Raw genomic sequence first — 25,124 nt, 5'->3', positions numbered from 1 at the left:
TCCTTTTTTAATTTGGTTTCCAGCTTTACAGCTGTTTTTCCTGATCCCTTTTGGTACTGTTGCAATTCACACTGGCCCTGTCAACTCAAGAAGCTTCCTTATAGAGATCAGACTATTTGACTGTCTAGTTCGGTATTGTCTACTAGAGTGCCAGCTATTGGGCGGGATAGAAATGCAATACATACATAAACATAAATAATACTGTGAGTGGCAGAAGCTCTCTAGGTTTTCAGGCAGACCGTTTCCCACCCAAGGCTCTTTTAATTGGATATATCAGGGACTGAACCAGGGACTTTCTGCATGCAAAGCAGTGCTCTTCCCCTGAGCTGTGGTCCCCTCCTTCTGCCACATGTACTGCTGGGTGAAGTGGAGGGAAATCAATACAGCTACAGCATGGGAAGCTGAGAGACTTGCACTGACTTAGTTCATATGGTGGAGTGGAGAACGTGTGGCCCTCCAGATGTTATTGGACTTCAACTCCCATCAGCCCGAGCCAGCACAGCCACTGGTGAGGGATCCTGGGAGTTGCAGTCCAACAACCACATGTTCCCCATCCCCATCATACGAGCCCCACCCCACTCTGAAATCTCTGCACCTGTGCCTTTCATTACCCTTATGGGAAGCCATTCCATATCCATCTTTTGTGGCAGGCAGCTTACGAACCAGCACAGTCTGCAAACAAACTTGTTAGGTAATTACATGGAAGATGCAAATGGGTGACTGGTGGGCAAGGAAAAGGCCCAGAGCCAGAGGCAACAAAATCCCAGTCTTTCAAACTATGCTCAGAGGTCAACGTGCAAACAGAAACTGGCCATTTTTATCAGCTGGATACTATTTTTGGAGCTCAACTGGCCAGGCTAGATGCCTTTGCAGACATTAATGTCAGGGTTAGATTTATTGCTCTGCTATTTGCACATCTCACTGGAGGCCTGCAGATGTTGAAGAGCAGAAGCCAGGCAGAGATGCCCCCCCCTTCCTCTCAGTTCAGGAGAAGCCTCTTTGAAGGCACAGAAATGGCTACTCACAGCATCTTGAGAATTTCCACGTAGCAGCCAAGGATGCGATCCGCCTGGGCACTGAGTTCAATGCTCATGGTGCTGCAGGTGGGACTGACCATCAAGCAGTCTATGAGGTTGGGCTCACTGTCGTTGCCCACGTTGGCCGTCATCTTCTGGTTGGCAGTGTTGTTGCGTTCCACCTCCACGTGGATCTCGTTGGACGTAACGATGACTGACTTGAGGCGGGACTCAGTCAACGTGGCCTCTTGGGACACCAGGTCGGGACTCGTGTGGAGGAGCCGGAGGGGCAAATTAGGCTTGCGGTCACATGGCTGCTGGCAGCCGTTCCGAATCTCCTTCAGGCTTGGAGAATTGTCCCGGCTGCATTTAAAAAGGGTTTAAAAAATAAATATGTTTGCTAGCCAGACATAACAGAAATAGCAAGGATGAGGCCAGACTGGGCAGCCTAGCTGTGTTGTAACAGAGCCTCATTTTTTTTTTCTTGGCCAGTTGCAATTTTGCAATTTCATTGTCCTATTTATACCAGAGGAAAACAAACGTCTCCAAAAAGAATTCACTCTGCTGGGCAGTGCTATTTTGTGAAGGTCTGTGAACCCAGCCATAATGGGGAGGAATGCAGCTCTCCCTTCCAAATGACGCAAAACTGTGATGAAATTTAGACGCCAGTAGACAGTTGGCATGATTTCGTTGGATGGTCAATTTGGAGAAGGGGTAGAGAGTGGCGGCATCCCCATCCCCATGGACTGCCAGCAAATTCCACAGCTCTAGTCACTGTGCTGTGCACACACACACACACACATTCACCTCTTCCCTCTGGCAATGTTTCACTACACAATGGTGGGGCTTACATGGGAATATAGGAACCCTAAACAGCAGGGATAGGTAACCTGGTGCCTTCCAGATGTTTTGGACTACAGTACCCATCATGTCCCACCAGCAAATGGCCAAGGATTATGGGAGCTATGGTCCAAAACATCTGGAGGGTACCAGGTTGCCTATCCCTGTTTTCCAAGGCAGGCCACTATTCCATCTAGCTCAGCGTTGTCTCCCCAGGGTTGCAGATGGGGTTCTTTCCCAGCCCTACCGCCTAGAGGCACCAGGGATTGGACCTTCTGCGCGCAAAGCAGGTGCTCTGCCACTGAGCCACAGCCCTTCCACTACAGGAACCTGTCTCAGCTCCAGTGCTAAGGTTCAGATCCTTGAATACACGAAACTTCACACATGGATTCACTGGAATGTGAATGGCACACACATGCTTAAAATACCACAGAAGATGCACAGAGCTGGCAGTCCAATCTTTCCCCAATTGCCATTGCAGTCAGGGCTGGCCAAAGACATTAAGATGGCACCACCACCGTCCCTCCACAGGATTGACTTGATTTAAATCATGATTTAAATCGCTTCTCTGAAGGACTTAGTTGTGATGCTTTAAACCACAGTTTAAATCACTAGTGAGGAAGGTTCTATTTAATCATCATTTTTCGTAGAAGTACGTTATTCTTTAATATAACCTTAATACACATTCAGAGATGTAGGTTTCATCAGAAGGTAGGTACGCAGTGGATACATGCAGCAGAAGTTTACTCAGGACTCAGGATTGCATGAATCCTGTTCACTTTTGGTTTCACTTTCTACTCCCCTCCCCTATCCCTTGCATTTATATCCAGACTCTTCCTCCTTGTTCAGTTCTGCTCCATCTCCCCAAATTCTCTATTCATTGACCTTCTCTGTCTTTACACTTAAGAGAGAGGCAAGGCCGAGAGAGAGCGAGAGAGAGAGACAGAGACAGACAGGGAGGGAGAGAGAGGGAGAGAGGGAGGGAGGGAGGGGGAGGGGGAGAGAGGGGGAGGGAAGGAGAGGGAGGGGGAGAGAGGGGGAGGGAGGGAGAGAGAGGGGGAGGGAGGGGGAGGGAGGGAGGGAGGGAGAGGGAGAGCACACTTCTGTACACCACCTGCAGTGCGGAATAGGACTGATCAGGTAATCTCCCATCTCCATAAACGTCTGTTAACATTTTCATCGAATATAATTAGAAGTTGTATAATTAGTATTCATGATGATATCTTTGACCTAGGCTCTTTCTTTTTTTTTTACTAATTGTTTTAATACAATTTCAAAATCTAATTTGCATTTTTAAAAAATCATTTTTTAACGGTTTTATCAACCCTGCCCCTTCATTCCATGCATTGGTACTGGCGATGCAACAGCTCCCTCCACTGCACCCAAGGGCAGCAGCCTATACTTTGGGACCATGTGGCACACAGAGCTCAGTCCTCCAATACCACACTGCCATGCAGTGCCCCCCACCACCTTACTCTGCCTTTTGGTAGGGTCAGCCCTGACTGCAGTGTCTGTTGTGAGGAGGCCGAGCTGTTTCAGTGTATGTATGTATGTATGTATATATGTATTTGTTACATTTATATCCCTCCTTTTTTCCTCCTTAAGGAACCCAAGGCAGCGTACGTAATCCTCCTCCTCTCCATTTTATCCTCACAACAACAGCCCTGTGACGGAGGTTGGGCTGAGAGTCAGTGACTGGCCCAAAGTCACCCAGTGAGCTTCATGGCCGAGTGGGGTCTAGAACCTGGGTCTCCTGACTCCTAGTCCAACACTCTAGCCACTACACCACAGTGGCTTTCAATGAGAACACACCTTTCACATCTGACGCACCAACGTGTGCATTTTGCCCTAAGTCGGACATCCAAACCCCAAGTGTGGCAAGTCAACAGGGAATCAAACACAAAAGAGAAGTATGTCTGTTCAGAGGCACAATAACTGACCTGTTGATGAATTCCTCATAGCAGGAATAAATGGCTGCTAGACAGACTGCGACGAGATTCGGCAGCACCCTGGGATGGGGGCACTGCCCAGTTGGACCGTGCATGCTGGAACGACAACAAAACAGCAGATGCAGGGGGGCACAAACCTGAGGCAACATAGTTGCAGCAAAGGAAGCAAAGGCAAAGTCTATGGCAGCCTTCCCCAATGGGCATGCTGGCTGAGGAGGATGGCAGTTGTAATCCTACAAAGCTGGGGGGCACCAGGTTGGGGGAAGGCTGGCCTATGGAAACAAAAACACAGTGCAGAACTACGGTCTTGCGAAAGAGCTGTGAAACATGTGCCCTTTGGTGTAACTGTTGCGCCCGTGTGGCCATATATGTTTCACAATGAAATAAAAACAGACATGAAATTGATTATTGGCCACCACAGCCGCTGGTGAGGAGAAAGTGGCTGAGGTGAAGAAGAGAAGGGGATTAAAGGGTTAACACTCTAAGAGGGGCAGAGATTTTGACCGGACTAACACTGACCTGTGAATAAACTTCTTCACGACTTCCATGCCAGCGTTCAGTTCATTCAAGGCCAGAATGTACTCCTGAGTAAAGAGCCTCAACCGAGGGCACTTTCCAAAATCCTGTCCAAAACAGAAGAGGGATCAAATAAAGCCACAGAAGAATGGATGCAAGGCTTCCAGCTGTGAATTTTGAAAAGGATGTAATCCCCTGGACGTAATTTCTTTTTTCTGCTTTCTTCTCTGTTAATTATAATAGCCTTCCCCAACTCAGTGTCCTCCATCTCTTTCAGACTACAGATCACAGTGACCCCAGCCAGCATGGCTATTGGCCATGATGGATAGGGATGCTATGCTTTGTAGTCTAACAAATCTAGACAGCACCGGGTTGAGGCAGGCTGAATTAAAACAAGACATTACAGTCTCTATTCCAATGATTCACAAATGCCGCTTTCCAACACATCTTTCGTTAATGGTTTGCCATCTAATTTTCATAACTTTCTTTGTTCATTGATCTCAGGAGGTTTAAATTTTGGTTTGTTTATGAATAATAATATACTTTAATACTCTTTTGGAAACCGCGTTGGGAACCTCAGAGCTGAAAGTGGCATAAAAGTATTCTAAATTTAAAAAAAAAAATTGTGGGTAAGTTCCAAGGACAGCAGCATCACATGCTTTTTCTCAAGGCTCTCCGTCAAAGAATCATAGAATAGTAGGGTAGGTAGGGGCCTATAAGACCATCGAGTCCAACCCCCTGCTCAATGCAGAAATCTAAGTCAGAGCATCCCTGACAGATGGTTGTCCAGCTTCATCTTGAATGCCTCCAGTGTGGGAGAGCCCACCACCTCCCTAGCTAATGGGTTCCATCGCTGTATTGCTCTAAAAGTCAGGAGGTTTTTCTGAGGGCTCATTAACCAACAGTGGGTTGTCACATTGTCCGCACTAGGTCATTTTCTGAAAAGCCACATTCTCTTCAGCTTGAAAGAGAGGGATAATGTCTCTTTTAAGTCAGTGGTTGCCATCTGTAGTTCTAGAAGCAGAGGAAGATGCAAAGACACTGGATGGGACAACAGTGTTAGCAAATGTGACAGGGTGAGGATGTGGGGCAGAGGTTGAGGGGTGAGGATGGTGAGTGGGAGAGGGATAAAGGACTAGTGGCCCCCATTTTTCCACACCATCCCCCCCCCCCAAATATCATACGGACATGGATGAGAAGGTGAAATGGCTATGCTACAAAGACTTCTATAAACCAGGGGTCCCCAGCATGGCACCCCATGGATGTCGAGGCGCCCGCGGACAACTCCAATGGTATCATAGAATCATAGAACAGTAGGGTTAGAAGGGGCTTACAAGGCCATCAAGTATCCATAAAGCTCTTCACTCCTTGTCCACTTCAAAAAAAATTGTTTAATGAAAAATTGAAAAATGTTATGGCATCAGGTTCTGCTTCCTGTTCCTGAATCTGCTGCTGATAAGCTGTTCAGTGGGCAAGAAAAGTAAGCAAGGCAAAGGGGTAGAGAGGAGAGAAAGAGTGATGCTACAGGCTAGGAAGGGGGAGAAACAGTGAGGTTAAGAGGTGTGTGGGGAGAGAAAGAGCAAGGCTAGAGGCCAGGAGTGGAGAGAAACAGTTAAATTAAAATAAAGGGGTGAGTAGGAGAGGAAGAGCAAGGATAGGAGTTAGGAAGGAAGAGAAACAGTGAGGAAAGGGGTTGGGGAGAGAAATAGTGAGGCTAGAGGGTGGGAGTGGGGGGGGAGAGAGAGAGGGAAAGCGCAAAGGGGAAATGTCTGTGTGGATAGAAGAAGATTGGGTGGGCCAGGAAGTAAATCCTTCCATTCCCCCTTCCCTCCCAGCCTGTAGCCTCACTATTTCTCTCCGCCCACCACTTCTTGACAAGCCAGGCCCCCATAGCAACCATTATGTGATTAGCTATATTCTCCATGGGAGGCATTTTGTGGTGGTGCCCACAGCAGTTTCTCAAATTCCCAAATGTGCCCACAGATCCAAAAAGGTTGGGGACCCCTGATATAAAGAGTTCTTGGCAACTCTGACCCAAGAGACAGAGCGTCTTAACTCACCATGTTGTGTTTGAGGATTCTTTGTACAACCGGCGTGAACACTTCTATGACTACCATGGATCGAGGACGTTCTCTGCAGTGCTGCATCAAGAAATAGCACAGATATTAGGTTCAAAAGAGCAGAGAACAAGACCTCTCACTGTCAATTATACAAAGGCTTCAGTTAATCAGCAAAAGTAAAATATTCCTCCAAAGTGAATTTTCATGGCCTGCAAACAGGCCATGAAACATCCATATGGGGGTGAGTAATGCTGTGTGAAGGACTCCAGAGAGATATCTCAATAAAAATCTGACCCATTTCTCCTTAAACACTTTTTTTTTAAATTGGCTACCCAAGATCTGTACTCTATATGTTAGGGACAGCCACGGTGCATACATATTGAATTGCCATTGGCTGAATTTTGAGTTGGAGCACAACATCAATACATGTATAAGAACACAAAAACAGCCCTGCTGGAACAGACCAAAGGCCTATCTAGTCAAAGATCCCGTTTCCCATGGTAGTTAAGCAGATGTCCCAGTGCAAAGCCTACAAGCATAACATGAGGGCCATGGCCCTCTGCCACTGGTGCCCCTCAGCAACTGCTCCTCAGAAGCCACAAGGCCTCTGAAACCTGGAGGCTGCTGCATAGAGCAATAATGACCAATAACCCTTAACAGACTCATCCTGAGGGACAGGAGAACCAGGGATGCTTGAGCTCACTGAAATTCTCTGAACGTTATTTCAAAGCTCAGTTTGACTGACTCCCATTCTGTTTCGCAACCTGTTTTTCAGTTGGTTCAAATGGAAAAAGTTGGGCATTTTTCAAAAGCTGGGAATTTTTCAAGTGCACAGTTTGTGAAGATAAATGGAAGTTTGGGAATTTGCAAACATTTTTGGAGAACATGCACTCCCATTCATGTTTGGGGTTGCAAGCGGGGCATTTTCGAGTGATTTGCAAACTGAAACAACATTCTCATACATCCCTACTTATTCTACACAAATGTCTCTAATTCCCTTTTAAAGCCATCTAAGCTAGTGGCCATCACCATATCCTGTGCCAGTGAGTTCCACAGATCAATAATGCACAGGGTTAAGAAGTCTTTGGAGTAATTAATTGATGGAACTCACCGCCAACCACTGCCATTGGATGAGCCTGGTTCCTAGTACTGTGAAGGAGGGAGACAAAATTCTCTCTACCCCCTTCCTCCATGAATAATTTTGTACAGCTCTATAACAGCTGTCTTCCCCAACCTGGTGTGTTGGACTACAACTCCCAGCATTCCCAGCCAGTTATAATCCAACATATCTGGAAGGCACCCGGTTGGGGAAGGTTGCTGTACGATATTTCCCCTAACAGAAGCAAAACATTTTGAAAGGAAATATATGGAGTGGAAAACTGGAAAGGGAACCAGAGTTACATAAATTAATCCTCACTTATGCAGGAATAGTAGGAGAGTGGGGGGCGGAGCGGCATCCTTCCACATAAACGCGCCAAATGTTCAGTCCTATGATGTTTTGGTTCATTATCGACATTTATATCCCACCTTTCCCCCTTCTAATGTTTTGTACATTTCCCCCCTCCTAAATTCTTGATGGGAGTTGTAGGCCAACACATCTGGAGGGCACCACCAGATTGGGAAAGGCTGTTGTAGAGAACAGGGAATCCCCTGGATGCAGAGAACGCACAGTGGAAGCTTCCGTGGGGGTTCAGCCAGTATAAGTCTGTAACGTGGATGATGCTCTGAGTAAAACTGAGTTACTGAGAGAGCAATCCTATCGCCCCGAGACACAATCTGGGGGGCCATAGGATAGTTTGGATTCCTGGATCTGTGGTCAGGGACAGGGCTCCAACCTCAGACCCAAGAGTCCGAGCTCCCCTGCCCCTCACAGCTGGCTGCCTCTCCAAGGTCACAAAGGCTATCTCAGAGAGAACAGAAAGGGGGTGCTCCTGTGGGTGGGGGAGGGGACTGGAGAAGCGGGGATATGAGCCATCCCCAGCCTCCATCCCTCCCCCTCCCCGATGCCTCAGCTAGATGGGCATAAGAGCCTTCGCCACTCCTCCCATGCACTGGATGGCCATAAGCCCCCATGTTCAGAGGCTTACGGCCATCCCCATGGGATTGCACCCTGAGTTTGGCGGATTTTTAAATAAAGAAAAAATTCATAAATACCTTGCAAAAAAATTCACACAAGTCAGGAGGTGGGTGGTTGTTTTCCAGCAAAGGAGCAAGTGCCTAAAATAGTGGAGAAAAGGTGTATATATTGATATTTGGCTTTATCGGGAATAAAGAGAGATATCATTTATATTAGAGAAAAAATCAGTTCTGACTTATATCAATATTCAGTTCTTGTTTGCGTGTTACATACATAAACTGCACAGAACAAATACATTTTCGTTTGCCAAAATTAAGAAACATGTACAAATTATGATCAAACATTATCTATTATCTTTCTTTCCTCATCTTGTTGTTCAGTCGTTCAGTCGTGTCCGACTCTTCGTGACCCCATGGACCATAGCACGCCAGGCCTTCCTGTCTTGCGCTCTCTCACGGAGCGTGCTCAAGTTCATATTCATTGCATCGGTGATGCTATCTAGCCATCTCATCCTCTGCCGTCCCCTTCTCCTTTTGCCTTCAGTCTTTCCCAGCATCAGGGTCTTTTCCAGAGAGTTTTCTCTTCGCATTAGGTGGCCAAAATATTTGAGCTTCAGCTTCAGTATCTGTCCTTCCAATGAGCACTCAGGGTTGACTTCCTTTAGGATTGACTGATTGGACCTCCTTGCAGTCCAGGGGACTCGTAAGAGTCTTCTCCAGCACCACAGTTCGAAAGCATCAATTCTTCGGTGCTCAGCCTTCCTTATGGTCCAGCTCTCACAGCCATACATTACTACTGGGAAAACCATAGCTTTGATTAGACGGACCTTTGTCGGCAAGGTGATGTCTCTGCTTCTTACTATGCTGTCTAGGTTTGCCATAGCTTTCCTCCCAAGGAGCAAGCGTCTTTTAATTTCATGGCTACAGTCACCGTCTGCGGTGATCTTGGAGCCCAAGAAAATAAAATCTGTCACAGCTTCCATTTCTTCCCCTTCTATACGCCAGGAAGTGATGGGGCCAGATGCCATGATCTTAGTTTTTTTAATATTGAGTTTCAAACCAGCTTTTGCACTCTCCTCTTTCACCCTCAACAAAAGGCTCTTTAGATCCTCTTCGCTTTCTGCCATTAGGGTGGTATCATCTGCATATCGGAGGTTGTTGATAATTCTCCCGGCAATCTTAATTCCGACCTGTGATTCATCCAACCCGGCGTTTCTCATGATATACTCTGCATACAAGTTAAATAAGCAGGGTGACAATATGCAGCCTTGTCGTACTCCTTTCCCAATTTTGAACCAATCGGTTGTTCCATGTCTGGTTCTTACTGTTGCTTCTTGACCCTTGTACAGGTTTCTCAGGAGACAGGTAAGGTGGTCTGGTATTCCCATCACTTTAAGAATTTGCCACAGTTTGTTGTGATCCACACAATCAAAGGCTTTAGCATAGTCAATGAAGGAGAAATAGACATTTTTCTGGAATTCTCTTGCTTTCTCCATGATCCAGTGAACGTTGGCAATTTGATCTCTAGTTCCTCTGCCTCTTCGAAACCCAGCTTGTACTTCCGGTAGTTCTCGGTTCGCATACTGCTGAAGCCTAGCTTGTAGGATTTTGAGCATCACCTTGCTGGCATGTGAAATGAGCGCAATTGTGCGGTAGTTTGAACACTCTTTGGCGTTGCCCTTCTTTGGAATTGGAATATAAACTGACCTTTTCCAGTCTTGCGGCCACTGTTGAGTGTTCCACATTTGTTGGCATATTGAGTGCAGCACTTTAACAGCATCATCTTTTAGGATTTTAAATAGCTCAGCTGGAATACTGTCATCTCCGCTAGCTTTGTTGTTACTAATGCTTCCTAAGGCCCACTTGACTTCACTCTTGAGGATGTCCGGCTCAAGTTCAGTGACCGCACTATCATGGCTATCAGGGACATTCAGATCTTTCCTGTATAGTTCTTCTGTGTATTCTTGCCACCTCTTCTTAATCTCATCTGCTTCTGTTAGATCCCTGCCTTCTTTGTCCTTTATCATGCCCGTCTTTGCACAAAACGTTCCCTTGAGATCTCCAATTTTCTTGAAGAGATCTCTAGTCTTTCCCATTCTGTTGTTTTCCTCGATTTCTTTGCATTGTTCATTTAAGAAGGCCTTCTTGTCTCTCCTTGCTATTCTCTGGAACTCTGCATTCAGTTGGATATATCTTCCCCTTTCTCCCTTGCTTTTCGCTTCCCTTCTTTCCTCAGCTACTTGTAAAGCCTCCTCAGACAGCCACTTGGCTTTCTTGCATTTCTTTTTCTTTGGGATGGATTTCGTTGCTGCCTCCTGAACAATGTTACGGACCTCCGTCCATAGTTCCTCAGGCACTCTGTCTATCAGGTCTAATCCTTTAAATCTATTCCTCACCTCCACTGTATATTCATAAGGGATATGATTTAGGTCATACCTGAATGGTTTAGTGGTTTTCCCTACGTTCTTCAATTTAAGCTGAAATTTTGCAAGAAGCAGCTCATGATCTGAGCCACAGTCAGCTCCAGGTCTTGTTTGTACTGACTGTATAGAGCTTCTCCATCTTTGGCTGCAAAGGACATAATCAATCTGATTTCGATATTGACCATCTGGTGATGTCCATGTGTAGAGTCGCCTCTTGTGCTGTTGGAAAAGAGTGTTTGCTATGATCAGCATGTTCTCTTGGCAAAACTCTATTAGCTTTTGTCCTGCTTCATTTTCTACACCAAGGCCATGCTTACTTACCTGTTATCCCAGTGATCTCTTGATTTCCTACTTGAGCATTCCAATCCCCTATGATGAAGAGGACATCTTTTTTTGGTGTTAGTTCTAGAAGGTGTTGTAGGTCTTCATAGAACCGATCAACCTCAGCTTCTTCGGCATCAGTGGTTGGGGCATAGACTTGAATTACTGTGATGTTGAATGGTTTGCCTTGGATTCGTACTGAGATCATTCTATCGTTTTTGAGATTGTACCCCAGTATTGCTTTTCCCACCCTTTTGTTGACTTTGAGTGCTACTCCATTTCTTCTAAGGGATTCTTGCCCACAGTAGTAGATATGATGGTCACCTGAATTAAATTCGGCCATGCCTGTCCATTTTAGTTCACTGATTCCCAAGATGTTGATGTTCAGTCTTGCCATCTCATGTTTGACCACCTCCAGCTTACCTTGATTCATTGATCTGACATTCCAGGTTCCTAAACAATATTGTTCTTTACAGCATCGGATTTTCTTTTCACCACCAGACACATCCACAGCTGAGTGTCCTTTCGGCTTTGGCCCAGCCGCTTCACTCTTTCTGGCGCTACTTGGAAATACCCTCCTCTCTTCCCCAGTAGTATATTGGACACCTTCCGACCTGAGGGGCTCATCTTCCGGCGTCATCTCTTTTAGCCTTGTGATACGTTCCATGGGGTTTTCTTGGCAAGAATACTGGCGTGGGTTGCCATTTCCTTCTCCAGTGGACCACCTTTTGTCAGAACTCTCCGCCATGACCTGTCCGTCTTGGGTGGCCCTGCACGCCATAGCTTATGGCTTCACTGAGTTACGCAAGCCCCTTCGCCACAACATTACCCTTGATATTACCACATAGTTCCATAATTTATTTAACCATTTATTCCTTGTCAGTGTGTTCTCTTATTTCCAGCCTTTTTTTAAAAAACGTTTTTTTTTTAAACCCACAAAACCGTTCAGAGAGCAATCCTATGTCCCCTAGACAGCATCTGGGGGAAGATAGGATTTCTTGGTTTCCCAGCTCTGAATCGTAGACAGCGCTATGACCTCGTAGCAGGGAAACAGCGTTCCCTGCCCCCTCTCCCTTGCAGCCGGGGCAGAGAGATCTGCAGGGGCTGCCCCTCCGTGCCTGGCTGTGCTCGTAACACAGAGCATGGACAGGGCAAAAAGGGGGCATTCCCAGGGGGCGGGGAGGGGAGGAGACCACAGAAGCTGCTTTAGACAGCTTCCTATGTGGTCTCCAGCCCTGTTCCCTCCCCCTCCCCGAAGCTGCACTTAGATCCCCAAAATCAGGCATCTAAGGCAAACTGCAGGGCAACCAGACCACAGAAGGAAACCACTCTGTGCTTCAGCCGCCCTGCACTGGATAGGTGGTCGCCTCCGACTTCAGAGGAACTCGGAGGCAACCATCTATCTCAACAGGATTGCGCCCTTAACCCATAATTACATCAACATCAGTCTAGTATTCCTTAATTGTTTGTGAAAATTGGTCCTCAGAAGAACATGGGAGCAAACGTTAGGCCTGCAATGTGGGAAACAAAGTACAAGCTGAAACATGCCGTCAGCCCCAGGATGTAGTCAAGCTCACAGCCAGGGCCAGCTGGGGGTCCAAGTCTAGCCCAGAGAGACAAGGACCAAAGAAAGAACGCAGAACCTCTTTCACCACAAGGGCCAAATTCAATTTTAGAGAAGCTCTTGGGGGCTGCATCCCACTGGTGGGTGTGGCCAAAGGCAAAAGGGGTGGGGTCAAAACACCAAACATACCACCATATGTTAGCTTAAAGCTCTTACTCCCAGTACGCAAGCCTTAGGAGAGACATTTCAACCTTTTAGAATGGAGAAAAGCCAGAAAACCAACAATTGGTTGTTGGGGGGTGGGCAGGAAGTGTGCTTGGCCATCTGCGGAACCCCAGAAGGCTGGATTTGCACACTCACCCTGACCTAAGGTTCTGCACCCTTGGACCAAAGGATCAGAGACAGAAGATGTAGAGTAAGACAGGATGACAGTCAGGTTCCAGAGCAGGCAGACAAGGAAGGGCGAGGCAGGCCCCCCGGCAGGTGTGACAGGGCCCCGGGCAAGGTGGCTTGAGCAGGGGCACATCCCTGTCCACTACCCCTTCGCCTCCCCAGCTGCCCCAATTATATTTTTAACTTAGTGGCAAGAACAAGGAGACAACAGCAGCAGCAGCAACACAATTCATCCTCCACAGCCTGCCATCACACACAATAAAAGGACGTTCCGTGCCAGCTCTTCGACAACACAGGCGCCATTTCAATTGGAAGCGTTTCTCCAAGTGCAAGAGTGGCAGGAAGCTGAAGCATTCAGATGCTGCGTTTGGGGGTACTCGGCTCATGTGGGTTCCAGAGTGGCAAGGGGCCTGCCTGCTTCCGTGCCCTCACTTCCGTGCCCTCACTGGTCATGCCTTCCCCCAACAAAGCAGCATCCGACTGGTTCAGCTTGCTGCCATTCTCACACTCAGAGAAATACTTTAAACTGAAATGGCCCACAGATGGCTGAAGCCTCAGCTGGCTGTGATGCGGTGCTTTCTTTTACCACGTGCCATAGCTTGCTGCTGTTATCCTGATGGTTTGCTAGCACTGTCTTGGGGACTGTTGGGGGCCCCAGGCTTGTGCCCCATAGTGCAGCCTGAGTGGTTGAAGGAGACAAGGCAGAAGCTTTTCCCAGTGACAAGTTGCTCAGACTGAGGAGATGGATTGGAGATGAGGGCTTTATAGGGCCTGGCACGTCTGGATTGGTCTGTGGGGTCATCTGACCCTATTCAAGCTGGTACTGAAACCTAGAGGGCGTTCTTGACACGCAGAGTTTCGTCCACTGGGCTTGCCAAGAATGCCAGAGAGCTGGTGGCAAAGGAGGCAAAGTGCCAGGGATGGGATTCTAGAGGCTCAGGTTCGAGACCTGCACTTCCCACCCCCAGTGCCTTACAGGCATCAAACCCAGGACAGAACTTACAAAATAAAAACAAGCAACTTGCAACAGTCAGATGACACGCCTATATAATATGCCATTAGATAAGATGGCGCTTCATAACACCCGACCACATTTCACACATCAAATGCATCTCTAATCTTTTGCACCGCCAACACAAAGAGGGCTGCCTTGGAAATCACATGTTTGTCCCTATCAGCACAAAGATAACACATTTTCACACAACATTACACAAACAAACGTCAATATGGCAAGTCAGAATTACTGCTGAGCGAGCGTGGAAGGAAAGCTGCTGTAACCTGAAAGGGCACACACTTGTTTTCTCAGCTTTCTTACTTTCACCAACGATTAACACCAGGTATATATAGGAAAGTAAAAACATTTGTGGACGAGTAACTTGATGCAACCTATTTACAAAGACTGCCCTGGGCTCCTTGCTGTAAGCAAAAGCAAAACCCGCTCCAAATTCTGTTTGCGGGAGCATCTGAGCTTTCCTGCCTTTCTTGTGTATTATTCTTTTCAAAACAAGCCTCTTGCCTTCCAACAGCCTGGCTTGTCCTTCCACTGTCCATCACTAGGCAACCCAATGCAGTTACATGCAGTAAATGTATTAGAGGTTATAGCTGGTGGGGTGTGTGTAATGAAGTTATGTCACCGCTGCCCTCCATCACAAATTACAAAGTGTTGCTAGAACAAAAGATTCTCAGTATACGGGGAGAGCCCTGGGGCTTTTCTCTCTTCGAGCTACGGGATTCCTGGTATCAGTTTACAAAGTAGAACTCTTTTAAGCACAACAGCTGGGACAGTTTGTATTAAGGCTTCTTAACGCTGCTGGTGGTGTTGTTTTGAAGATCACTTGGTTCAGAAACCAATCCTTTCAAATCCCTCTTTCTGCCAGCCTAGGTACCAAAACACACAAAAACATCAATCGGCCCCGTAGAAACCAACCAGTGGATATGGATAAAAAAGCTGCCTTTCACTGTCAAAACCACCAGCGCATCAAGCAGTGGAGGCTATCCTGGTCCAGAACTCTGAAGGAGCTATCCTGGTTCTGACTGAGACCCGGAACGGATTCACCGCCCCACTGACATTGGAGCCACCGGCCTCCACCGCCACGTAGCCCGGTATTGTTCAACAGAGATACCTTTCCCAGCCCTACTGCCTTCTGATCCATTCAATTGGGTGATACAAGAGGTTGAACCTGGGGCCTTCTGCATGCAAATAATACACTTTACTCACTGAGCTATGGCTTCTCCGTGCAGGGAAAGCCCAACGTAAGGTCTCTCAAAAACAGGGGTGCACAACCTTTTCGGCCCCCGAGGGTCACATCTGGTGTTGGGGGAGGCTTAGGAACCACACATGTGCATGCACACACACACACTGCAAATTCGTACACTCGGGTCGGGGAGAAAGGTTTAATCTTAGCAATCCTGTGCAAGATTGCTAGGGTCAGGGAGAGGCTACTTCAGGGCTAAAGCCTCCTCCCCTCCCAGAAACCCCAGTGTGCATCATTGTTTGCAGGCCACCAATAGTGACGAAGAAGAAGAGATCTTGACCAGCAGGGAGATTTGGGTATGGGAGGGCCACACAATAGGCATTTGGGGGCTGCATGCGGCCTACAGGTTTTACACCCCTGCTTTAAAATATCTTGCAGGGGAATGGAGCCCGAGCAAGTCTCTCTGCAGCTCAGTTTCTTTGTCTGTTATCTTTGTTAAAAGAACGGCATAACTCAGTAGCTAGGAAATTTGTAGACCAGGGTGCACAGCCTCTTTCAGCCTGAGGGTAGAATTCCATTTTGGAGAGGGTCCCGGGGGCCAGATTCCAGTGGTGGGCGGAGCCCAATGCCAAATGAGGTGGGGCCAAAAATACTAGCATATATTAACGTAAACCTCTTACTGCCAGTAAATAAGCCTTATAAGAAGCATTTCACCCTTTTAGAATTGGCGGGGGGGGGGGGGAGAAACCACGCAAAAGCCAGAAAAAATCAGCAGGGCAGGAACCACCTGGCAATGTGGGGAAAGGGGTCTAGCCATCTGGGGAACCCCAGGGCCAGATCAGAACCACAGGCAAGCTGGATTAAGCTCCCAGGACTCAGGTTCAACACCCCTGCTGCAGACACTTAGGGAGCAATCCTATGCATGTTTAGACAGAGAAAAGGCCTACAACTCCCTACATGCCTCGGGTATGCAGGTTGGGGCATGCAGGGAGTTGTAGGCCTTTTCTCCGTCTAAACATGCATAGGATTGTGCCCTTAGTTTCCTTTGACTATCCTTTCCCTCTTCTGGGTCTGAACTTTTGTCTCGCTAACTGCGTCTTGGATCCCAGCAGCAGCCAACCTCATGTTCCATAAGTCAAACCCACTGGTTACCACCAGTGCACACTACAGCACTAATGCAGTCAACTGGGAACCTACAGGGCTGCCTTGTACCAAGTGAGACCTCTGGGCTTAACTACATGGGATGCTAACAATGTGATTAGCAATCATGTCATTTAAAAAAAAATTATATACTAGGCATGGGATGGGTGAGCGATAGTCATTATCAGCACCACAGGAAGGGAACTTTTAAGTACTACAGTTGTTTTGGCCAGGCATTTCAGAAGATGTTTCTCTTAGGGTTTTTTAAAATTATTTAGAATGCAATCCTATGCATATTTAGACAGAAAAAGTCCAACTACTCCCAGTATTCCCCAGCCAGCCATGCTGGCTGGGGAATGCTGGGAGTGGTAGGGCTTTTTTCTGTCTAAACATGCACAGGATTGCGTCCTTGGCCTGTCTTTATTTTGCTTAACTAATTGCTGCATTGTTAGGTTTATTTATTGTTTTTAACTGTGTTGCATTTATATGTGTGTGTGAATAGTTTTAGGCACACTTTTGTACGCTGCCCCGGAATCCTTTTGATGAAGGGCAAAAAATAAATATTTCAAAAATATAAATAAATACCCTTCCATCCCCAGCTGTGAGCTTAGGAAAAAACAACACACACACACATTCTGGCATGCTGCAATTAATGTGAGAGAAAAACCTCCCATGTCAATCAGTGGGAGGTTTTCCCCCCCCTAATGACAATTGCCATATGGGGTGGGGATAGGATATTTACTGAGATAACTTTAGTGAGATTATAGCTGGGGATGGAAGACTTAAACTTCCTGGTGCAGAGCAGATGACTTTGTGCCCCCCTCCCCCACACACACACCTGGTATTTCGTTCTTTAAAACAAACAAACAAACAGCATCATTGCTAATCATGGGCAGTATCCAACTGTGCCATTCCACTGGAACAACTGACGTTGCGGTAGCGGAAACTAGATTCTGAACTATGCGCAAAAGGCAAATCCAACTACAGTTGCGTTTGCGCCAAGCGTCGTCGTGCAACCGTTTGCACAATCGCTTGCACAAGTGTAATACACAAGCAGTGCTTGCGCAACAGGAAGATTCAGTGGTGCTAGTGTTACGTGAGTTTGTGGAATGACACTGTTGGATACTGCCCAGTGTTGTTAGCATCACATGTAGTTAGGCCCTAAGTAGAGTCATAGCTTTCAACTGGTTCTCCAAGGTCTCACATCAAGGTGTTTCCTGTCAACTGCCACGTCATTCTTTTTACCGGAAAGGGCCAGAGATGGAACCCAGGACTTTCTGCATTGTTTCTGTAGGTTTATACCCCCACCCTTCAAACATGTTATCTGTGTTTCCACTACTATTTAATGTTAAGAATTGGTGCTTGCATTTGCCGTTTTTCTCTTCGGTCCCCATCCCTTTTTCCTTTTGTTTCATGTCTTTTAGATTGTAAGCCTGCAGGGCACAGAAGCTGTCGTGTTTTATTGATCCTATGTAAACCACTCTGGAAGCTTTTTCGGCTGAAGAGCAGGGTAAAAATCCTTAAATAAATGAATAAATAGAGGGAATTATCAAGGAGGCTTACAATAAAATATTAAAAACACCATTAAGTTCCTAATACGTTAAAAAGTAAGCTAAGACTGCAGATCTAGAAAAGCAAGAGAAAAAATATCAAAATAATCATCCGAGTAAAACAGAAAAACAGAAGTGTAAAAGCCTGGGGAAAAGAAAGTATTTGCCTGGTGCCGGGAAGTCAGTGAGGCACCGGGCACCTCACCGTGGGGCTGGGGTCTCCAACATGGTGCCTGTCATATGCCTGTGGACATGTTTCTCGGCACCTGCCAGGCTCCCTGCCCCTCCTGATTTTTATTTTTAAGGGTTTTTTAAAATTAAAAATGTTTTTACTGGAAGGATGTCATGCTGTGAAGTGAACAATCAGCCTCCATCTTTATATCCAAGAATGGCTCTGGGCCCCACTTCCCTGAGCCCCAACAGTTTTGTTTTCTGTGAAATGACTGTTGGCACCGAAAAACGTTGGTTCATGTGTTGGAACTCAGATTCCACTTCTGCCTTGTACTTAGGTTTTTGGGCAAGTTACTTTCTTTTAGTCTCACTATTTGCCTTCTGGGAAATGGGTGTCTTGTGACCAGCCACACCCACCATGACAGCCATTTTGTGAATGGGAAATACTCCTTGAGGCAGACATTTTGTGAAAGTGCTCACAATACTCTCAACATTCTAAATGTACCCATTGACCCCAAAAGGTTAGAGCATTCCGAAGCTGGGGCACCAGTGCTGAAAAGGTTGTCATGCCCAGGAACCACCCATGGCATGTCAGGTGGAAGGGGGAACCCAGAGAATTGCTACTGATTAATGTTCACTGTTGTACAGGCAGGCACATGTGGGGACGTGGGATCCTTCAGGTACCTGGGGGAGGGGGCAAGCCATGAAGGGCTTTCAAGACTAGTACTTTGTACTGGGTCCTCCTCTGGTATCTTTCTGCCTCCAGTCTACTCAGCCAGGAGGGCAGAAGAAGTTGTTGGACAGGAGTGTGCATGAAAGCCTCATGGTATGGCATACCCAGGCCTGTGAGACTTCCTGCCCATCTAGGCATGCCACAACCTCCAATCTGTGCCCCAGTTGTCACACGCCCAGGCCGTCACACCCCCCTGCTGTGAACTCAACCCTGTGGTCAACGGGAACTCCAGAGGGTGTCCTGGATTCCTCCTCCTCTCCCCCAAGCCTACCTCAGCTCTGCCTCATGTCAAGGCCGAGTGAACCCGCCGGGCCTCCAACGTTGAACTCCATCTGCCTGTGTTTTGAAATGGTTTCCCCCTCCCTTCCTTTTGTTCCAGCACATTCTAACTGTACTGCTACTGGGTAATAACTAGGAGCACAAATTAACCTATTTGAGATTGAAAGGAAATATAACTGTGGTTTTGGAAATTGATTGCCATAGCGACCACCCAATTCAAGTGGGCTCCCCGAGTGGTGGTTAAGTGCAATTTACACCTGGTGACAGCTACTCTTTATTGTCAGGTCACTTTTGCTGGAAGACTTGCAGAGGCATGATATGATCAGGTGACAGCAACATCCTAGATTAGATTAATCTGAGCAAATTTCCTGGAAATTGCTAGTGGCTGAAATTAAATTAGAATGATGGGGAGGCAATTTTCACCTCTCTCATAAATTGCTGGCATCATTAGGAGATATCTATGTGTGTCCCAATGGAGAGGAGGTATACTGACTTCTCCTCTCATTTTATTAGCCAATCAGAAACATATTAATTATTTTGGACTAGAGATGTACCCAGGGTTTGGATTCAGAAGGTGTGGATTTCTGGTGTGACCTTTAATGCCGAGCAGAGATTTGAACCCAGCTCTCCCTGGTCAAAGTTCAACACTCTAACCAGTATGTAACACTGCTGCTCCGCGCTGGCTCACCATGTGAGGTGCAGTGATTCAAGCCTTTTAGAGATCATGCTGTTTTAAAGAAAATTATTACACGTCCTGAGCTGCCCTCCAGCAGCCTACCTTCAATTAAAGCCCCAGCTCATAAATCAGTAATAATGTATTGGGTCAAGCAGTAACAGCTGATGAATGAAAGATGGCTGCAAAGAAGCCTGATGGAACAAACACAAATTACCTAAAGCAAACTGAACATCTAAAGTGTATGTACGATTTGTCTCCTGACTTGCTTGAAACACCTGGTCATGAGATAGTCCAAAATGTGTATAATCAAGCTGTCCAATTAGATATGGAAAAAATGCAACCGACTAACATTTCTCAATAGGATGGAATTTTTTTCAAGTACAATCATTCCCCCCATCCCACCCCCCAAAATCATCTTGCAGAATTGGCATGATCTTACCCACTGAAAAAATATTTACAGCCTTCTTTATAAGCTCTGGTCTCTCAAGAGTAGAAGAAAAACAAAACTATGAATAAATTTATGCATCTGTATTTGTGGCCAAGATGTGGTAGATGATATTATTCGCTATTTTCTGCACTGTCTTGTATAAATTGCATCTGCAGAAAGAATCATTCATGATCTTTATAATAACGATCCTGCAAAGATTTGTTCTCTTCTTGTTGATGAAGAAAAGTATGGGTTGATTCAGATGCAACACTAAATTATAGTTCAGTATTACACAAATGAGCCTAGCCCCCTGCCCTGGACTCCCGTACTCCAACCTCCTCCACCAGGATAGCCATGAGAGGAGTTTGGAAATGTTTGCTTCCATTTTAGATTAACCACAACCTGCAGGTTGCTGTGTCATCTGAACATGGACAAACTGTGGTTAATCTTAGCTATAGTTTGGGAAAACACGCCGACTTTGAAACACAGTTTATGAAGCTGATTTGTTTTCACTAACCATAGTTAAGATTAACAATACTTTTGCCCAGTTAACATGGAATGACAACTCAGGGCTTTTTACAAACCATGGTTTGTCATGAACATGGCAAGCGAGAGTGGCTAAACAACCCAAGGATGCTCCATCCCTGGGTTGTTTACTGTGATGTGTAAACCAGATACTCTAGCTTGTTGTGGGAGAGACAAGCCAAAGTTGGAACCCTGAGTACACAAACATGTTGCTGCAGTTAAAACAAGAAAACCTGGGTTGTTGTGATGTGTGAACCAGGCCTTTAGGACTTGGATGACAAGTTAAACTGTGGTTAACCTACAACAAAAGTCCAAGCTTCTGATCTCCTCTTCAAGGTCAGTTGTGTACTGGTAAATTTGGAAGTGGCTGTTCTGGTGGGAATTATGGAAGTTGCAGGCCAACATATCTGGAGGGTACCAGGTTGGGGAAAGCTGATGCACAGAGAGGAGAGGTTTGGGAAGTTTCCCATTACCGGGCACCCACAAATAAGCTCACTGGCTTGCTACTGGCAAGCACATTTTTTATTACAGTGCAATCTTCCCTGCCTTCTTCTAAGGCTGGAGAAGGGCAGGGAAAGTTCCAAGACCTGATTGCCTGCAAAAGGCTCAGAAAGCAGAGACGGTACTGATTTCCATTTTTTTCTGAACTCAGTGTGAGGTCTGGGAAATCTCCTCATCCTTCCCCACCCTTGGGAGAAGGACATGGGATCTCCAGGACATTTCACTGAGGCAACAGAGATGAGGAGGGAAGCTGTGGGCTTTTTCCAGCAGTTGCACTGGACCTCTGGGGTTGCTCAAAGTACCCGTGAAGACTGGCACGATGTCACTCACAATCAAGGCTCCACCCCTTCTCCTTGGGTAGGGTTGGTGGGGGACATGAATGTTGTGGACCCCTGTCTACAAGATTTTAGGGCAGGGGACCTCTTTCAGCCTGAAGGCCAAATTCCATTTTGGAGACATCCTCAGGGGCCATATTCTGGTGGTGGGTGATGCTGAAGGCAAAAGGGGAGTGGTCAAAAATACTGCTGTATTTTAGCTTAAAGCTCTTACTGTCAGTAACTAAGCCTTAAGAGAGGCATTTCAACCTTTTAGAAGTGCACAAATGCTGGGAAACCAAATGACTGGTGGTCTGGGAAAAGGAGACGGGGGCCGGGGAAAGGGGATGGGGGCCAGGGGAAGGAGCAGAGCCCTCTGGGGAACCTTGGAATGCCAGACTGAGACCCCAGGCAGCCCAGATTTGGCCTCCAGGACTGAGGTTCTGCACCCCTATTTTAAGGCATATCTAGAGGCTGGTGGCACCGATGTCAGTGGGGCAATGAATTCACTCCAGGTTTCACTCAGAACCAGCCAGAACATTAAAGAAGCTCTCCAAGGTGCTTCCACATCTTGAATAGCTCCTTTAGGGTACAATCCTATGCATGTTTAGACAGACAACAGGCCTACAACTCCCAGCATTCCCTAGCCATGCTGGCTGGGGAATGCTGGGAGTTGTAGGCCTTTTCTCTGTCTAAACATGCAAAGGATTGTGCTCTTAAAGTTCTGACTGAAACCCGGAGTGGATTTACCACCCCACTGACATCAGAGCCACCAGCCTCCGCTAAGTCTAGACTGCATTGTAATTATCATGGCAGCCTGAATCCTCCTCCAAGTATCTTGGGAACTGCATTTTTGTTAGGAAGTGAAGAGAACATTCTCAGGCTCTCATAAAACTAACATTTGCAAAATTCTTGTAAGGGCAACCCTCACAATTAAACCACTTTACATTTGAAAAAGAAAATGGAGGGGCAGGGCAGATAATACAGAAGAAGAAAACACAGTGAAGCGAAACAAAATGAAGCTGTTGGACCTAGGATGTAAACCTGAATGAAGCTGATGGGGGGAAAAGATGTTATTTTGCACTTACCACAATAATATTTTCATGCTCTTGAGTGGTTAGGTTGGTATTCTGAAAAGGGAAAACAAATTATGAAATCAGTGAATAAACTTGCTTGGTTTTCTTATCTGGAAAGGATCAAAAGGGCCCTCTAGCTTAGGCGTCCTCAACCTTTTTGGACCTGTGGGCAGATATTGGAATTTGAAACACTGCTGTGGGCACCACCACAAAATGGCTCCCATTGGGGATGCGGCTAGTCACATAACAGCTGCTGTGGGGTCCTGGCTAATCAAAAGTGAGCTAAAGAGGTGGTGGTGGGAAAGAGAAATAGCCAGGCTGGGAGGGGGAAACAACAACACAAAGGGGTAGAGGGAAGAGAAAGAGCAAGAATAGCGGCTGGAAAGAGGGAGGAAACTGCCCTAACACTGTCCAAGTTTTTTTGAAGGGGGCAGGAAGGGGAGAGTTTTGTGGGCACCACTGGAAGTCCATGGGTGCAGCATTGGGAACCCCCGCTCTAGCCTATGTTTCCTTTCTCCCAGAGTGGCCAAATTCAGGTACTCCTAGCACGTCTTCAATACAACAGATTGGCCCGTTCCTTATATTTCCCGGTGCCCATCACTTTGAATTGCATAAATGTATAATGTTGGACCATCTCATGCAAGCACAAACTCTAGAGGAGAGTCCTACACATGTTACAGCCCATATCTACTGCATTTCAACTGTCCCTTGATCGAAGCAGATGATGGACAAATGAATAACGCAGATGACACATGAAATGTCTCCCATACCAAAAGGTTTCGTCCAAGTCAATGGTCCACACTGAACATATGAAGCTACCTTATACTAAATCAATCCATTGGCCCATCTAGTCCAGTAGTGTTATCTCTGAGTGAAAGGTACTTTCCAGGATCTCAATTTCGCCCTTTACTGTCAGAGACCTTAACTGGAGGTACTAGGGACTGAAACAGAGACGTTGTGCATGCAATGCTCTACCACTAAGCTATGGCTCCTCCCTTACATAGACTGGGTTCGCACAACACGTTAGCCCACACTCAGTGGTTGAGTGTGGGTTGTTGATGACCCGTGGGTTAGCATGTTGTCGAACCCAAGACATTTTCCGCAGGGTGGCTTGTTAACCATGCAGTGTGGCTTATTGTTCTCAAACAAGCCACATTGAGAACCCACTGTCTGTTGTTGGGTCATTCAGGGTGGTTAATGAACCACACTGCATTGTTAACAAACCACCCTGTGGAAAATGTCCTGGGTTCACGCAACATGCTAACCCATGGTTCAACAAGCAAATGACGGTTCAACAAAAACTGACTGTGGGTTAGCGTGTTGTGTGAACAGCCCCATAGTATCCTTAGTCAAGAGGAACCATATCTCAGTGACAAGGTCCCAGGTTCAATCCCTGGCATCTCCAGTCAAAACTATGTCAGGTAAAATGGATCTCCAATAGCAAGTAATGGGAAAGACCTCTGCCTAGGACCCTGGAGAGCCACTAGAGCTGTTCAGTGGTTGAATGTGGGTCATTGATGAACTGTGGGTTGTTTGTTGAATAGTGGGTTAGCATGTTGTCTGAACCCAGGGCATTTTCAACTGGGTGGCTTGTTAACCATGCAGTGTGGCTTGTTATCCACCCTGAACAACCCAACAACAAACCACGGGTTCTCAAGGTGGCTTGTCTGAGAAACATAAACCACACTGCATGGTTAGAAAGCCACCCTACTGAAAACGTGCTGGGTTCGGACACACACTAACCAACCATTCGACAAACAACCCACAGTTCATCAACAAGCCACAGTCAACCATGGAATGTGAGTTAGTGTCTTGTGTGAACAGCCCCACTGTCAGTCAGAATAGACAATATTGACTTATTTGGACATTGAAATCCTGCCTTCTTATGATAAAAATCGAATTCAAGGCAGCTTCCAATCCAAATATAAATCACAACAAAATTTAAAAAATAAATCCAATGCTAAAAGGAACAGCACAGCATCATTAAAACCATATAAATGGCAGCAGAATGATATACTGGGCTAGATGGAGAAATAGTCTGACCTGGTATAAGGCAACCTCTAATGTTCCTATTAGCTGTTTGGCTGTTTCTTTAGTAACATGGCATAGCCCTACAGCTAATATCCTGCATTTCTCCCAGATCGCCTCTTTTTACATCTGAGGTGAGCAAACCTCAGGCTTAGGAACATAGGTAGCTGCCTTAGACTGAGTCAGACCATGGGCCCATTGGGCACATGTAAACAGCGATGGGCAGAAATGGCTCTCCAGGGTTTCAGGCAGGCATTTTTCCAACCCTACCTGCGGTTACCAGGGACTGAACCTGGGACCTACTGCATACAAAGCAGGTGCTCTAACTCTAAGCTATGGCCCCGCTCAATA

The 25,124-nt window shown here is 46.5% G+C and overlaps 1 protein-coding gene across 3 annotated transcripts in view; it reads right to left on the bottom strand.

Annotated features, from left to right (window-relative positions):
- Positions 1-25,124, bottom strand: part of CMIP (c-Maf inducing protein) — a 224,990-nt gene that overhangs the window by 37,213 nt on the left and 162,653 nt on the right. For all 3 annotated transcript variants that reach the window (XM_084811985.1, XM_084811986.1, XM_084811987.1), the window contains 6 exons: positions 22,758-22,799; positions 8,536-8,598; positions 6,382-6,462; positions 4,325-4,428; positions 3,797-3,901; positions 1,026-1,379 (listed from right to left, as the gene is read on the bottom strand). In XM_084811985.1, coding sequence (XP_084668111.1) covers positions 1,026-1,379; positions 3,797-3,901; positions 4,325-4,428; positions 6,382-6,462; positions 8,536-8,598; positions 22,758-22,799 — 749 coding nt within the window. The remainder of the gene's footprint in view (positions 1-1,025; positions 1,380-3,796; positions 3,902-4,324; positions 4,429-6,381; positions 6,463-8,535; positions 8,599-22,757; positions 22,800-25,124) is intronic.

This window comes from Heloderma suspectum, chromosome 8 (genome assembly GCF_057233095.1).
Source record: "Heloderma suspectum isolate Gila_16-S chromosome 8, 16-S_ref, whole genome shotgun sequence".
NCBI lineage: Eukaryota > Metazoa > Chordata > Lepidosauria > Squamata > Helodermatidae > Heloderma > Heloderma suspectum.
The sequence above is the reverse complement of the archived record's forward strand: the minus strand, read 5'-3'. Positions and strand labels throughout refer to the sequence as shown.